This window comes from Helianthus annuus, chromosome 6 (genome assembly GCF_002127325.2).
Source record: "Helianthus annuus cultivar XRQ/B chromosome 6, HanXRQr2.0-SUNRISE, whole genome shotgun sequence".
Taxonomy (NCBI): domain Eukaryota; kingdom Viridiplantae; phylum Streptophyta; class Magnoliopsida; order Asterales; family Asteraceae; genus Helianthus; species Helianthus annuus.
The window spans coordinates 54,553,135-54,568,490 of record NC_035438.2 but is presented as its reverse complement, the minus strand read 5'-3'; the positions used below and the strand labels follow the sequence as shown (position 1 = coordinate 54,568,490).

The window sequence follows — 15,356 nt, the reverse complement described above, 5'->3', positions numbered from 1 at the left end:
AACCCGGTTTTTAATGTTCAATTTGTCAAGTTTGTTATTTGTAGGGGAGCATAATGTATGGGCATGCATTGTCGCAATTTGGAAAGTGATAACCGTCGCAAAGTATGAATAACTAGTCAAGGGATTTGACCCGCGATAGGTATGAATAAAAGATCATATTTTAATAGGAGCTTAGGGCTCAACTAGAGAATGACGTGTCGGAATAGGATAACTGATTCACATAAGTAAGAATGTATCTACAATTAGACTTCCGAAAGGTCAAACGAAGTGAATGAAGTCCTTGCAAGTATGCAAGTATAAAGTACGAACGTATACCTCGATACGACCACAATAAGTAGGGGGTGTTAGTCTGACCTTTCAAGGTCAAACTACGAAAGTTGGCGAAATGACTAATAAAATTAAGGGATAGTATATAAGAAATGGAATGTATGATATATTTTAGCATGTACGTGAGGAAACTGTGAAAGAGACAATAGGCGAACAAACACAATGCAGGACGCAATTATGAAAGGTTGTGTGCTAACTATTTATTTATAGATAAATATGAAGGAATTCTTAGTAAGGTTATAGTTATGAAGCTAGTGGAAGGATGCTCATGAATGAGAGCATATTTCATGAATGAATGAGACCAATTCTGGTACGGAAGGTACACTTAAGGAAGTGGATCGATCCGGCATACGGATAACTGATTTATCCAATAAAGTCAAGATCAGTATAATAAGTAGTTCATGCAAAGAGTTAATAATAAAGTGTTGCGAAGGATTAAAATTTGAGGCTAAACTCAAAAGTTGTAATTAGTTCAAGTAACAGTAGTAACCGTAGAACGATGCTTTATCCTCATAGTAAGCATGAAAAAGTAATTAGGAAGAGGGTAGCTTTGTTTTAAAACTACTAAGTTATTAAATGTTTATAGTATGCGTATAACGATATGCTAAGCCCTCATATGAATAAGAAAGTAATTAGACGAGTGTCAGTAATGGGATGATAGGGTTTTCTCATAGTTACAATAATGAACTATATCGTGTATGATACGTGAGTGGAATGAAATAAATCAATTTATTTTGTTAGCAAATGTATGAATATGTTATGTTGAATTAGAAAGATAGAAACAAGCCGTAAACATAGGCTTGTACGACCAATAGTATACATTTGAAATACATTTCAATGAAAGAACCGCTAGTGATTATGTAAGCTAGGAACACGCATTATAAGGTGAAAACGACACTAATAAGAGCTCTGGATCAGATTCTGACTTATATGCGATTATGAAAGAAATTTACTAGATTTAAGAACGGAGGGACAATGCGTACAAATATGTTTGTGCATAAATGAAACTTTTTGCCAAGATCCTGAATGCATTTAGGTTGTAGTAAGCCTCGTGAATGAATAGATAAAAAAAGTAATGGTAGAATTGGTCTTGTTGAAATGAGAAAGGTTTCGGGGACGAAACCTCTTTTAAGGGGGGTAGACTTGTAACACCCCAAAATTTATTAAGAAGGGAGTAAAATGAATTAAATTAAAAATCCCAACTTGGTTGGTAAAATGTGTGTAAATAATTAGTTAGTAATAGAAATGCTTAAATAAAACAAATACATAACTAGAGGGGGTAATTTGGTAAAGCTTTAAAGTGAAGGAATTAATGAATAGCAAAACCCAAACACACACATTCTTGTGCGTGGCTGGGATCGAACGAACAAAGGGGGAACAAGGTGAAACCCTTGTTTTGCAAATCCAGTAAATTGAAGTGGAAATTCAAGTGTAATCTGGTGCATGAACTCCGATTTACTCTCATCTAACCTCGATTATTAAAGTGGTAAGTTTAATTTTCAGAAATCATGATTTGTAGAATGAGGGGTTCAACCCAATCTTGAATTTTTATGTCTAAATGTGAGAAATCTGAGTTAGGGTTACCTTCTAGAACAAGAATCATGTTGATTTTTAGGTTATTTGAAAGATTTTGGTAAAAACCCACTTTTTGAAATTATGGTATGAATAGGAGGATCAAAGTGGTTATAGTCATGTGGAATCTTGAAATATGGTGATGTTGTAATGTTTGAATCTCAGAAATTTATGTAGGATGAAAGAAAGATATGAACATGTATGTATTGTCGTCGAATTATATGATGAACTAGTAGGAATTTATGCCTTATATGCTTGTACCGTATACCTTAATTATGATGCCTACCAAGTGTTTGATGAAATGCTTAAAAGATAAATGTACGTGTGATATGGAAAAATGGTTGAACGAATTGATGGACTAAATGAATGAATGAATGTTGTAATGTAGGTGTGAAGGAAGAAGGTACAAGCACTAAGAAAACGGAAGACACGCATGATCGAGGTATGTTCTGTTGCATACAAAACCTTACTTAAATTTTGTTAATAATTATGAAGAACAACCCTTGTTATAATGAATATGGTGATTAGTAAGTGGATAGCAAATCCCTTGCGGATTTGGTTATGCTAACGAAGGTTATGATAAGCTATGCAAGTCGACCGGTTCAAGTTGAACAAGTCGAGTAAGGATAAGGTACCATCCGTTTAGAACGGGTGGACGTGAATGCAATAACGAATGTATGAAGTTCATTCCTTTATACGGATAGAGCGAAAGATTCATGTTGAAAGCAATTAACCCGATGTTACCGGGTCGTAAGTGGTATGCTTGAATCTTATTATGAGAGTATATGCCATTACCCATTTGATTGGGTAATCGAATGCGTAAAAGAAATGAAAATATGTAAGCAAATGGAACTAAAATGTTAGTATTGTAAATGAAATAGATATTATGACTAACTTTTAAAAGCTTTGTTGTTGAATGTAGGTAAATACTCAATTTAGCCGACTTGGCAATTTGGAGCGAGCATATGCACATTTGATGGTTATCAAGCGCTTCCGCTATTACGTATTATTGTTTCGGGTCAAATACTCGTTCATTTTTTTTTTTTATAAAACTTTGTTAGTGGTTACACTTTTTTTAACACTTTATGTATGATTCTTAGTCGTGTCTAGATGAACGGGTTGTAGACTTGTTGGTTTTGTTGATGGTTAAAACAGGGATATACTCGTCTTATGGACGGGTCATGCCCAAATTTTATTAAATTAGCGCCCAAATGTTATTGATGTCTTTATGTTTAATTGCGAAAAGCTTGGACAATTTTTAAGAAGATTTATGTTACTAGTGTCCGTTGGTCGTCATTTTATTAAACGAACAAGACGGGCTTTACAACTTGGTTTTATGTTCCGTTTTGGGTTTTTGTCAAGGATGTTTTACGTTGAAATGGTTTACCGTATAAAGCAGGTGTTAATGGTCTATTTACATACGGGTCATGCCAAAATTTCTAACATCTATTAACCACGTTATGATCTTTTGAGAATGATGAGTTAGGGGCGTAACAGAAGCAAAAATACAGCTAAATCTAACAAGAATACAAGAAAAGGAATAAACATGGCATGTCCGACCCCTCGACAGCATCTTGCTAAGCAAAAACAAGAGAACAGAAGGCTGAACACGCCCCGTGCTCAATGAGCACGGGGGCTTGCCCAAGTGTCTGCAGAAAAGACAAAGTTGTAGAAGCTTCTATCACCCAACACGGGGGCATGTCCAGCGGACATGGGGTCGTGGTCAACGCTAAGATTCACAGAATCCAAGCAAATCTTGATAGTACAGATACGCTTCTGCACACGGGGTCGTGCCCAGCGGACACGGGGGCGTGGTCAACTAATGCACAAGGAAAATTGAATCATTGCAATGCACTAGCCGACCTCGGGGCTAGCATCAACCTCATGCCCGCATCAATGTTCGACCGACTCGGCCTAGGAAAAACAAGCCCTACAAAAATGAGTATACAACTCGCCGATAGGTCCGTCAAATATCCACAATGTGTCGCTGAAAATCTATTGGTCAAAATCGGCGAATTTGTCTTCCCAGCCGACTTTGTCATACTAGATATGAAGGAAGATATCGAAGTACCACTCATCTTAGGGAGGCCATTCCTAGCTACGGCCCACGCAGTGGTAGACATGAATGGTGGAATACTAACATTGAGGGTAGGGGACAAGGAAATGAAGTTCGGAGTTGGTAAGAGAGTAGAAGACGATGACCCGGTCAATTACATGAAAGTCATAGACTCAAGTTTGGATGATGCTCTCCGACGGTGCAACATGGGATGCAAAACATCCCACTTGGGTAACATATAACTGGCTTTAGGTTTAGCCAAGAACCCTTATAAATGTGGCGCACCACGGAGGCATTCCGCGGAACTATCCTTAGTTTAGTTTAGATTAATTTTTATGTTTTCTAGTTTAGTTTTAATTTTCAGGAATAAAACACACTCGGGATAGTGAAGGATACTAAGGGAAACTTGAACCAGCACCCCATGCACAAAAACAGAGCCTCCCGACAAACTTTCTTCATTACAGCAAATTCAGTATGGGCCGTGTCCAGCCAACACGGCCCCATGCTGAACAATCTGCAGAAAATCGCCCAGTTCAGGTAACTGGACACGGCGCGTGTTCGCTGAACACGCCCCCGTGCCCGGGCTTCTGTTACTTTTTGTTACTTTCTGTTACTGGCAACCTGAACACGGGGCCATGCCCGGACACCACGGGGCCGTGTCCAGATGCCCAGTAACATAAAATTTTGCTTTTAACACACCTTTTACACATTCGATCAACTTAAAAACTTATTTTTGGGACACATTGAGGACAATGTGTAATTCAAGTGTGGGGGGATGCTAAAACCTTGAATTTTGCAAGTCCTAATTACAAGCCTTACACAAAACTCTATTGGAACAGCTAAACATCCCAAATTTTTTCAAAATTTTTTTCATTTTTTACTTGTCTTGGTTTAATTTGGGAATAACAAGTTCTAAAAAGGTTATATTTTTACGAATTTACAACCGATAGCGTCGTGATAAAAAGAACCAACATAAGAAAATTATGAAACGGCATGACAAATCTAGTTAAAATTTGATTATATATACTTGATCACATTAAAAAACCCATTCCCACAAAAAGTGAGTTTTGAGCCTTTATTGAGCATACAAATACACATCTTTAAAACTAAATGCTCATTTTTCGTTTCTTGTGTGAATAGCCGCTTGGTTTCTTATGACTCTAGAACTTGCCATGACGATACATTCCTGGTCCTTACCAACTTAAACCCAAATAAGTAAATGATGGAGGCATTAGGACTAACCCTTTTTTCTTTCAACACCATTATTTTTCCTTTTTTTTACCACCTACCCAAAATCCCTCTTGTTAACCCCTTTGAGCCTAAACCTTTTCATTTCTTAACCCACAAAACAAACACCCTTTACCCACCAAAACCCTTTTTTCATTTTAAACCCTTTATTTTAGTAAAATGTTCAGTTTTTCATATGATGTTCCTTATGAGAAAAAAAAACTTTGATGGTGAAGTAAAAAAAAATAAACAAACAAGTTCATCAAAAAGAACTTTGTTTGATGGATTGCTTCATTAGAATAAAAAGTTATAAAAAAAATAAAAAAATAAAAAGTTTTACGAAAACCGATGCTTTTTACGCCTTTCGCCATTTTTTCTACTAATCACTAACCCAACCACCTACCTTTAACCCAAGCCTAACCCTTCCCCAAAAGTCATCTTGATATTTACAAAGGTTTATAGTTAAAAAGGAAGAGGATTGATTGCTTAGCAAGCTTATGGTAGAAGTAAGTTCCATGCCGCTCTCGAGTGTTTCACAAAAATACATCTTCGGCCGAGTGTTGAGTGATCTCCCGTGAGGTATGTAAACTTGTATATAAATGGAATTTTAAAGAGGCATGTTATGCCCAAATAAGTAATTTATCTTATGTAATGTTCTAAATAAATCATGACGAATAGGATTGTAAATAACACAAAAATAAAACCTAATAAAAATCCTGGAATCCCGACACTCAAGACAAGCCCAAAACCTTCTCTTCTACCCATTCCATTTGGGAGTGTAAGCCACATTATAAAGTGTTTTGCTTGAGGACAAGCAAAGATTCAAGTGTGAGGGTATTTGTTGTGTGCAAAATGAAACATATAAATTACATCAAATGTGGCATAAAACTAACCTTTTTTTAGTACTAATGTTGGAAAAAGTGTGCTTTTGTCTTCCTTTTGTATTTTCAGGATTAAATGAGCTCAAAAGAAGCAAAAATACAGCTAAATCTAACAAGAATACAAGAAAAGGAATAAACGTGGCATACCCGACCCCTCAACAGTATCTTCCTAAGCAAAAACAAGAGAACAGAAGGCTGAACAGGCCTCGTGCTCAATGAGCACGGGTGCGTGCCCAAGTGTCTGCAGAAAAGACATAGTTGTAGAAGTTTCTATCACCCAACACGGGGGCATGTCCAGCGGACATGGGGCCGTGGTCAACGCTAAGATTCGCAGAATCCAAGCAAATCTTGATAGTACAGATACGCTTCTGCACACGGGGTCGTGCCCAGCGGACACGGGGGCGTGGTCAACTAATGTAGACAAACTGCAATTAATGAAGAAAGAGAAGATGGGTGGACACGGGGCCGTGTCCAAGCTTCTGTGCAGGCTATAAATATGGGTGCTTAGCTCACTTGCAACTCATCCCTTGGCAAACCACCTCTCTCACACTTCACCCACCCACCACCACCATCACAACCCACATCCACTACCATCATCCATCATCCATCATAGAGTGTGTGTAGTAGTCTCGGAATCCAAGATTGATAGTAAGAGTTCTTGATAATCAAAGGCCATGTTTGCCTAAGTCTCTTACATCACTTGGTGAAGACAAGCATTTAGAGTAATACTTTTTATTTTTAATCTTTTCGCACTTTTTATTTGGTTATGTATTAATGACTTTAATAACTAGTTTCTTATGTTGAAGGTGAATCTTCCTTATCATTTGTCCGTGGTGTCTTGGCGTTATTTTATTGTCTATATAAAATAAAAGATTTACACCATTCATATCTCCACGGTCTATATGGAGATATGTTGGCTACCTGGTCGGGGGGTTAAGGGAATGGTTTGGTAAGAGTCTTGCCTTGTTCAGTGTATAGATCCTGCAAGGACCTAGGTCAAGCTTAGTAGAACCTCCTTCAATACCCACTGGTATTGGATGGCGGGGGTCCGAATTTCTTGATCCCCTCATATGTAAACTACTATTAAAACATTAACCCGGCTACTTAGGATTGTATCCCTGCTGACTCAAACTACTTAGCCGAGGGTAACGTCACATTCAAAAGAGGGGCCTACCACATTACGCATTAATAACTTAATTAATTATCTATCAATAATCCAACCCTTTAGGATTGTATCCTTGCTGGCTCAAACTACTGAGTTGAGGGTAACGTCACCTTCAAAAGAGGAGCCTACTACTATAACTAAGATAATCTCTTAAAAAGTGCAAAAGTGCGGAAATAATCAAAGGTTACACTAAAGGCGAGTCGGATCCAAGTGATTCATCTGGTCTATCTATTCTTTTTTATTTTTATTTTCAGCATTTTTAGTTTTTATTTTCATGTGTAAACATTTTCTCTAAAATTTTGATTTGATTAGACGTTGAGGATAAACCGGTATTAAAAGCTCTTGTATCCTTGGACGACCTCGGTATCTTACCAACGCTATGCTATGCTCACGATGGGTGCACTTGCCCATATGTGTGTTTAGTGTTAGTAAAATATCGTGTTTTATAAATTTAAAACTTGAATAAAGTGTAAAAAGGGCTAAAAATATACATAAAAACCTATAACACACGACACGCATCAATAAGGTAGAATTAATCCTATCCACTAGTATTAGTTTAAAAACGTAAGTACAAGCCCACTAGTATTAGTTTAAAAAGACTAAAACAACAATGGAAGCTAACTAGCTTTTGGGTTCGGTTCTTAACATGGCTCGATCTTCATCCAGGGTTTTAAGTGCTTAGTTACCTATCATACAATTTCATTCAAACAATTAGAAATCAAAACATTTGAACAAAAACATTAAAGACAAGAAATATATTTGTTTTCAGCCCCCTTACCCGGCCAGGTCAGGTTCCACTCGGCTGGGTCAGCTAAATATATCTTCTTTTCAGCACCCTTATCTGGTCTGGTCAGGTCTCCATCCGGCCGTATCAGCTGGAATGTGTCATCTTTTCAGCACCCTTACCCGGGCAGGTCAGGTTTACACCCGGCCGTGTCAGCTGAAACGCGATTTCTTTTCATAAACTTTTTTTCCCTTATATTAATGAGCCGGAATACACTACCCGCATCCGTTTTTCAATGGGTTTATCACATAATTTATTCGGTTTGAGTTTATTACTCATTTGACCCGTTATGAGACTTTCAGTGTTTTAACTCAAGTCTTCTGTATTCTTGTCATTTTTTCCTCAACCACAACCAACGTCGTGGTTGGTTGTTTTTAGAAATAAACATGACGTCTAAATGCCATCCTTTCATTCTGTGTCTTATTTGTTTGATCCATTATGAGATTCGAGCTATATGGCTCAGTTCAACCTACATCCTTTGTTAATCCTTTTATTATTTTCCAACCATGATCTATAATCGTGGTTGGCATCTTGGACAACACCTCGGCTTCTACAACCCCGCAGGTCATTTATACCTTTGTTTTACTTGTCCATAATCTGGTTTATAGTCTTATAGACCATGAAGACCCATTTACTTCACCCATGTGACTCTCATCGTTTACAAGCGGCGCTTTCAACTTTGTCATTTTTCCATGGTCCTTGACCATGTTCGTTTGCGTTAGGCATAACCTCCGCTTCTATGACCTCACGGGTCATTTATGCTTCGGTTTTACATGCTTTCGGCACGGTTCTTTTGGAAATCCACCGATCTTTACTTATTTTATAAATCTCCAATTCAAATCTTTTAACGATATATTAAATCAACATTAATGCATTAACTACTAAAAACAATGTAGCCACAATGCTACGTATCTTAAAGCTTCTCCTTGAGGCGATCGTCTCTTTCGTCTTGGCTTCCCGAAGTGTCACTTGAGTTTCCTATATAATTAACCCATGTGGTCATTAACATACATATTATCCGTATCCTTTTCAAATGAAGGTTTCATTAGAATTCCTTCATATCACTATCACCAAGTTTTAAAGCTATATACAATTTAAGTTTCATTTAGGCATTTTATCGAACACCTAGTGGGCGTTGTATTTAAGTTATTCTATTAGCAAAAATTGAACATCCTCCAGCCATGTAATCTCAACTCCACAAGTTCATACTATCATTATAATCAAATTAGCACATAGATTTTAGTTTATTATGTGTTGATACATAATTTGACCAACGTGATTTCATGGATTCTACTTTCATCAAAAACCCATTTCTTCATATAATAGGTGATAATCCGAACACCTTGTTTTGGTCCAATACTTCACAAATTCAACAAGCATGATAACCCTAAGCACCTATATACTATCAATTTTATCATACAATCTACAATCCATCCAAGAATTTGCAAACAACCAGGTTCATTCTCATTCACTACTTTACCAAAAACAAATTTATAACATATTTTAAGATCACCAAGCTTAGATGATCAAAAATTTATGTTCATGCATATGATTTAGCCCCAATTCACCATTCAATTTGCTATATTATGATGAACTAGGTTTAAGTGTGTGCTCCTTCCCCTTTTTACATACATATGTGTGAAATTTTATATTTCAGCTTTTCATCTATTTAATTTTCATTTATCCAACTTTAACACCTTAGGTTTAGTTAGTTATTTAGTTAGAGCAACACTTGCATGTTCTATTTTCATAAGGCAAAGGAATTAACTAGGTTTAAATCTCACCCTAGTGTCACAGGCCAAATATTTGAAGGCCGCAATACTATGGGCTGAGCTTGAACGCTTGGGTTACTGGCTAGTCCTGGACTTTACCGGGGGACGGAGTCAGTGTCAATGAAGTGGTGTACGTGCCTAGTCGTATCTACAACGAACGCACCACTGGTCGAGAGCTGGTGCCGCTCTCTTGATAAGTCCAAGACAAGACGAAACCAATAACCTACACAAAAAGCGGGATTGATTGGCTTGTTCCCAGGTATTTGTGGACGCCAAGACAGAGTCCAAAGCTATCCATGTGACACTAGTCTTCCTAAATTTAAATGCCAACTAACAAAAATACTTTATATTCTCGAGGTGTTCGAGAAACATATGATATGTTACTTAGGGTATCGGCAGCACTAGCGGGGAGTCCCTTCGGGGACCACTTTTGCCGAGAGGGGAAGTGTCGCCGTCAAGGCAGGGAGCCAAAATCGGGGACCATGATCGGTGGGAAGTCACCGAAGAGAGGGAGGAGATGGACCAATGAAAAAAAAAATTTAAATAAAAAACCAAGTCACCTAAGAAGGTAGTGCCGCCATCAATTTAGGGTGTTAGAGGAGTTTAAGATGGGAGTTGACGTGGCACACGAGGATTGGTTATGCGTAAGAGAGGGGACTCCCCTTTTAGGGGAGTGCCCCTTACACCCTTATAAATATTAAAATGAAAATACTTTTAACTTGTGTAACACACATATTTAAGCATTGATAAACAAGTTGATAGGGAATTCTAAACAGTATATAATTGTATGAGACAACAAATCTGTTTTTATATTTATTTCATACAATGAGTTTATTTCCATCCCATCGTAATACCATATACAACATTATTACGTTATTTATTTATTTTACAAGTAGACCACCATAAGAATATAATTTACAAGTGACCCCCATGAATCGAAACAACCGACACTTCCTTTACAATACCATTATTATTTTTTGGAGCCACAATTCCCTTGACGTTATTAGAAAAACAATCCATTTATTGCTACTATTTTTGTTACTATTATTATTAATATCAATAAATCCAATCTTGTGGGAGCTTTGGGTCTTGATGGTCCACTGCTACCGCCTCTTGTGTTTGCGTCTTCTCCTTGTTAACTGTAGCATAAACATTCACTAGTATTAATTAATAGTTTAAAGAGAGAGAATAATAAAAATAAAAAATACCATACCATGATGAGTCTGAGGCGCTAAGTTAAACGGCGAAAGGGACTCAATGTTGTTGAAGTGTTGTTCTAATGCCTGTAACACTCTGGTTGGAACAAGTACTGTCGAGCAACCTACAGTTGTTAACATGCTTCTTTTAGAAATAATATATGAATTTACATATTTACCCAGATACTTGCTAGCTTGATTTTGACAACACAACCAAATAACACCAACTACCTACGACATATTAACCCTTTCTTTGTTTTCTTTCCCAATATAAAACAAACTACTTGTCTTATTATCGAGTTTGTATATATAAACACCGGTTACCGGTCTAAACGGTCATTGAATTAGGATTTGTAATTGTTTGTTTACCGCTAAGTGAATCCCAGTGATATATAAAAACCAATAATAAATTGCGTTAACGAGAGTGAGAGGCTCGGATTGTGAAGCCAGACTCAACTAATAAAACTACTCAACTCACATTTTTATAAAAAGAAAAAAGATCAAAAAATAATTGTGGTTTTTTTTTCTTTTTGTTAAACTACACATACTTTAAATTTTGAGTAAACTTCCGTTTTGCTCCCTGTGGTTTGGTCACTTTAACGGTTTTGCCCCAAACTTTTAAAAATAGCCATTTTCCTTCAATAGTTTGCTATGGTTTTTCCATTTTGCTCTCCGCCTCTAACTCCATCCAAATTGTCTGTTTTTCCATTTTGCTCCCTGTAGGGAGCAAAATGAAAAAACCATAGCAAACTATTGGAGGAAAATGACTATTTTTAAAGGTTTGAAGCAAAACCGTTAAAGTGACCAAACCACAGAGAGCAAAACAGAAGTTTACTATCAAATTTTTAAGATAAGAATCAGTGTTATAAATATCCCATAGTAACTTTATGGTTTTGTTAGTTCAAAATATTCAACAACTATATATGACTTTGGTTTAACCCAGAAATTTTGAAACTAGGCGAAAATTAAATTAATAACAAAGACAAATGATGACGAAAGAAAATAATAATGAGGGTGTGGGGGGCCACCATAGAGGGTGACAACAAAGCAAATAAGAAAAGAATCTTGAGCCAAATGAATGAATCTTGAATATTTCAGAATATACATATAGGAATCAAAGTCAATGGTTAGTATCCTAGCCGCACATGGAATCCAAAGGACAGAAAACTCTCTCCCTCTTATCAACATTCTATTTATCAAGGTTTAACTTGAATTTAAAAAATCACACTATTAAAACTATCATTTAAGTTTATGATTTGTTTAAAAATCGGTCTCCAAAATTAACTTTCTGTCTGATACCTATTTAAAAGGAAACAAGAAACAAAATTGTAGAATAACAAACAAATTTGAGTAAAAATTGAAGAATAACAAACAAATTTGAGTAACATATGCACACACACCCCCTATATATCTCTGAATTAGTTAATAAGCTTTAGGAATTAAGCTACATACATATAAAATTAACAAATTTTGAAACTTCGTAGTTTTTAGAGAAAGTTTTTATTAGTTGAATCAAGTAAATTGTGTTATTTCATATATAGTTTCTTAAATATCATATTTTTATTTTATTTTAAGCAATACAACTATTTATATAATCATTAGTTTTGTCCTTACATTCAAACTTGGTATATTCTAATGCAAATTTATATGAAAAGGCATCAATGTTATAAATATAAAAGTTAAAAACATCCATATATGATATCATCTATTTTCTTGGACAAATATGCTATTATGTTGTGATACATAAAATCATCCCATTTAATGAATATCTTGTTATAATTAATGAGCTTTATTATGGTTTGACGATATTTATCCTAGAAGAAAGCAACTAGGTTTAGTTTAAATAGATAAACTTATGATGTTGAGCTGTTTGCTGTTATACCATTAATAACAAGATATGACATTTTTAACCCTGGATTATTTAAATTACCAGCAAATTAAAAAAAAAAAAAAAAAAAAGCAATCCCAAAGTGACGTACCTGACTTTTTGCGGCTATGATCGGTTGCGTCTGTAGATGACCGAGGCAAGAAAACACCGGTCCCACTCATCACGTTTCGTGAACCCGACCCGCCTAGAAATATGGCTCTCATACCCGACCCACCATTAACAAACTCCTTACTCCCTCTGTAACTTCTGTTGCTATACATCTGCTCGTGACGGTGAGCCTTCACGTGCTGAGTCGACTCACTCATCTTCCCCTTTCTTCCTCTTCCTCCTACTCGCGGTTGGTTCTCCACTTGATACAACTACAAATCACAAAACATACAAAACAGATCACTTGCAAATTCAACTGTCTCAACATATTATCTATCCTTTCATATTTTATTTGACATTACAGAAATAAAAAATTAGAGTTTACAAACGCTAATTCGTACTTGAATCGGAGGTTGTAACTGAGGCTGTGACTGTGACTGTAACTGTAACGGTTCATTTCCGGTGAAATTTTGCTCCGATTGAGCTCCGGCGAGCGATTTCTTCACCGTATCGGCGTAGCTCCGGCGAGTCTGCTCGTGATTTTTGTTCTCAACTGGCTCCTAATTCAAAATCACAACAAAAACTAAACAGTAAACACACAAATCTCCATTAATAACTAGTAGTAATCGAACCTAGGGTTTCCAAAAAACCTGGAACTCGCGTTTCTTCAAACTCGTGACGTCATCGTTCTCTTCAAACATGTAATCTGCCATTCGCCGAGTTAACTCAGCAATGAACTCGTCACCGTCACCGGTGTCATCCAGATCTGCATCGTTAGAATCAAGTTCCGATCCAAAAGAAGTGGTTAGAAACGAAGAGGAAGAAGACGAGCTCCACGAGCCGATGAAAGCCGATTCAGAGCCGGAATCAATCGGCTGAATGGACGTTTCATTGTGTGTGAAATCAGTAGACATGATTGTGAGGTTGAGAATTTCTGGATTCAGTTGTACGAGAAGCAAAAAGATTTGTGTGTGTATGTGTGTGTTTATGGTGTTTGTATGTGAGGGTGAGGGTGGTGATATGGTGGTGGGTGGGTCAGTATCTGAAAAGGGGGTGAAATAGAGGTGAAGTTGTACGTTGTGGATAAGGAGTTGTACAGTGTGTATAGACAAACTTCAACTGACCCGCCACGAGACTCAACTGCCATTTGTTGGCTGTGGACAAACACAAGCCGATCTTTATCGCTAATTTAGTATCTATTGTATTTTAGGTAAATTCGTATTTCGTGTTTACAAGCAAACTAATGGTGGACAATGATAGGAGACCCAGGGAAACCTGGATTGGATTCTTGAGTCCAACGGGTTTTACCGGTAATTTCACTGTCATGCCTACGGCCGGGTGGGTTACCGGGTTTTCCCCGGAATTGGTGGTGGACTCGGGTTACTCTCGGAGTACTCCGTTTGTCCAGTGGGTGTCCCGAGAGTGCTCGGGATTGAGTTTGTTGGCCGTTCAAAAAAAAAAAAAAAACAAGCAAACTAATGGTAATTGTGATGTATAACTATTTATTAATTACAATTTTGTATTCATTGTCAAAATATCTTTGTTATATGTTGTGAAAATTGAATACGAGAAAATAATGAAAGTGGTCACTTTCTTATGTGGCTTATGTTTTTATAATAACCATCGGTAAACAATTACACATAAACAAAATTTATTCATTTTTCTAATTTTATATCATATATTTAATTTGGGAGTTAAATGTCATTTTAGTCCTTGTATTTTTGTTATTTTGTCGGTTTAGTTCAAAGGTTTGAAACGTTGCAATTTTAGTCCAAATAGTTTTAAACGTTGTCATTTTAGTCTACTAGGTTAACTTTATCCATTTTTCTGTTAACGAAAAGGGCAATTCGGTCGTTTTATATAGCTGAATTGCCCTCCTAGTTAACAGAATTGCATAGAAAATGACTGAATTGTCCTTCTAGTTAACAGAAATAATAGATGAAGTTAACCCAGTGAACTAAAATGACAAAATCTAAAACTATTTAGACTAAAATTGCAACGTTTCAAACCTTTGGAATAAACTGGCAAAATAACGCAAACCACAAGAACTAAAATGCCAGTTAACTCTTAATTTGGAGAATTTATATGATTGAAAAGTAAATAATTCAATTTATCATGCGTTTATATTTATTGTTCTACATCGAACCTATAAATACACACGTGTGTGTGCGCGTACACACACACACATATATATAGGGAGGAGCTCATGCGAGAACCACCCTTATTGTGAGAACCTTGAGAACCAATGTGAACACAACCTAAAATAGCTAAAAAACCTAACCTCCCCCCCCCCCCAAAAAAAAAAAAAAAAAAAAAAAAATCTAACCCCCCCCCCAAAGCTAAATGCTAAAAACTAAAACCCTCAAAAAAACCTAACCCCCCCCCCCCCAAACCTAAACAC

The 15,356-nt window shown here is 36.6% G+C and overlaps 1 protein-coding gene and 1 long non-coding RNA gene across 2 annotated transcripts; one reads left to right on the top strand and one right to left on the bottom strand.

The window, feature by feature from the left end:
* Window positions 1-1,685: 1,685 nt before the first annotated feature.
* On the top strand, window positions 1,686-3,139 carry LOC110870804. The gene is made up of 3 exons (XR_002553248.1): window positions 1,686-1,813; window positions 2,288-2,341; window positions 2,822-3,139. It is a non-coding gene; the product is annotated as an uncharacterized LOC110870804 (long non-coding RNA).
* Window positions 3,140-10,572: 7,433 nt separating this feature from the next.
* On the bottom strand, window positions 10,573-14,076 carry LOC110871976. The gene is made up of 5 exons (XM_022120736.2): window positions 13,606-14,076; window positions 13,357-13,515; window positions 12,960-13,227; window positions 10,998-11,105; window positions 10,573-10,923 (listed from the first exon to the last, which is right to left on the bottom strand). The coding sequence occupies exons 1-5, from the start codon at window positions 13,867-13,869 to the stop codon at window positions 10,841-10,843; spliced, it is 882 nt and encodes a 293-aa protein (XP_021976428.1). The 5' UTR covers window positions 13,870-14,076; the 3' UTR covers window positions 10,573-10,840.
* Window positions 14,077-15,356: the final 1,280 nt, after the last annotated feature.

Excerpts from the sequence above, each read along its gene's own strand:
- LOC110871976 (XM_022120736.2), bottom strand. The coding sequence starts at position 13,869 with ATGTCTACTGATTTCACACACAATGAAACGTCCATTCAGCCGATTGAT. Across the intron at positions 13,516-13,605 it reads TGAAGAAACGCGAGTTCCAG|GAGCCAGTTGAGAACAAAAA; the intron begins GTTTTTTGGAAA and ends ATTTTGAATTAG. Across the intron at positions 10,924-10,997 it reads AGCGCCTCAGACTCATCATG|TTAACAAGGAGAAGACGCAA; the intron begins GTATGGTATTTT and ends TTTATGCTACAG.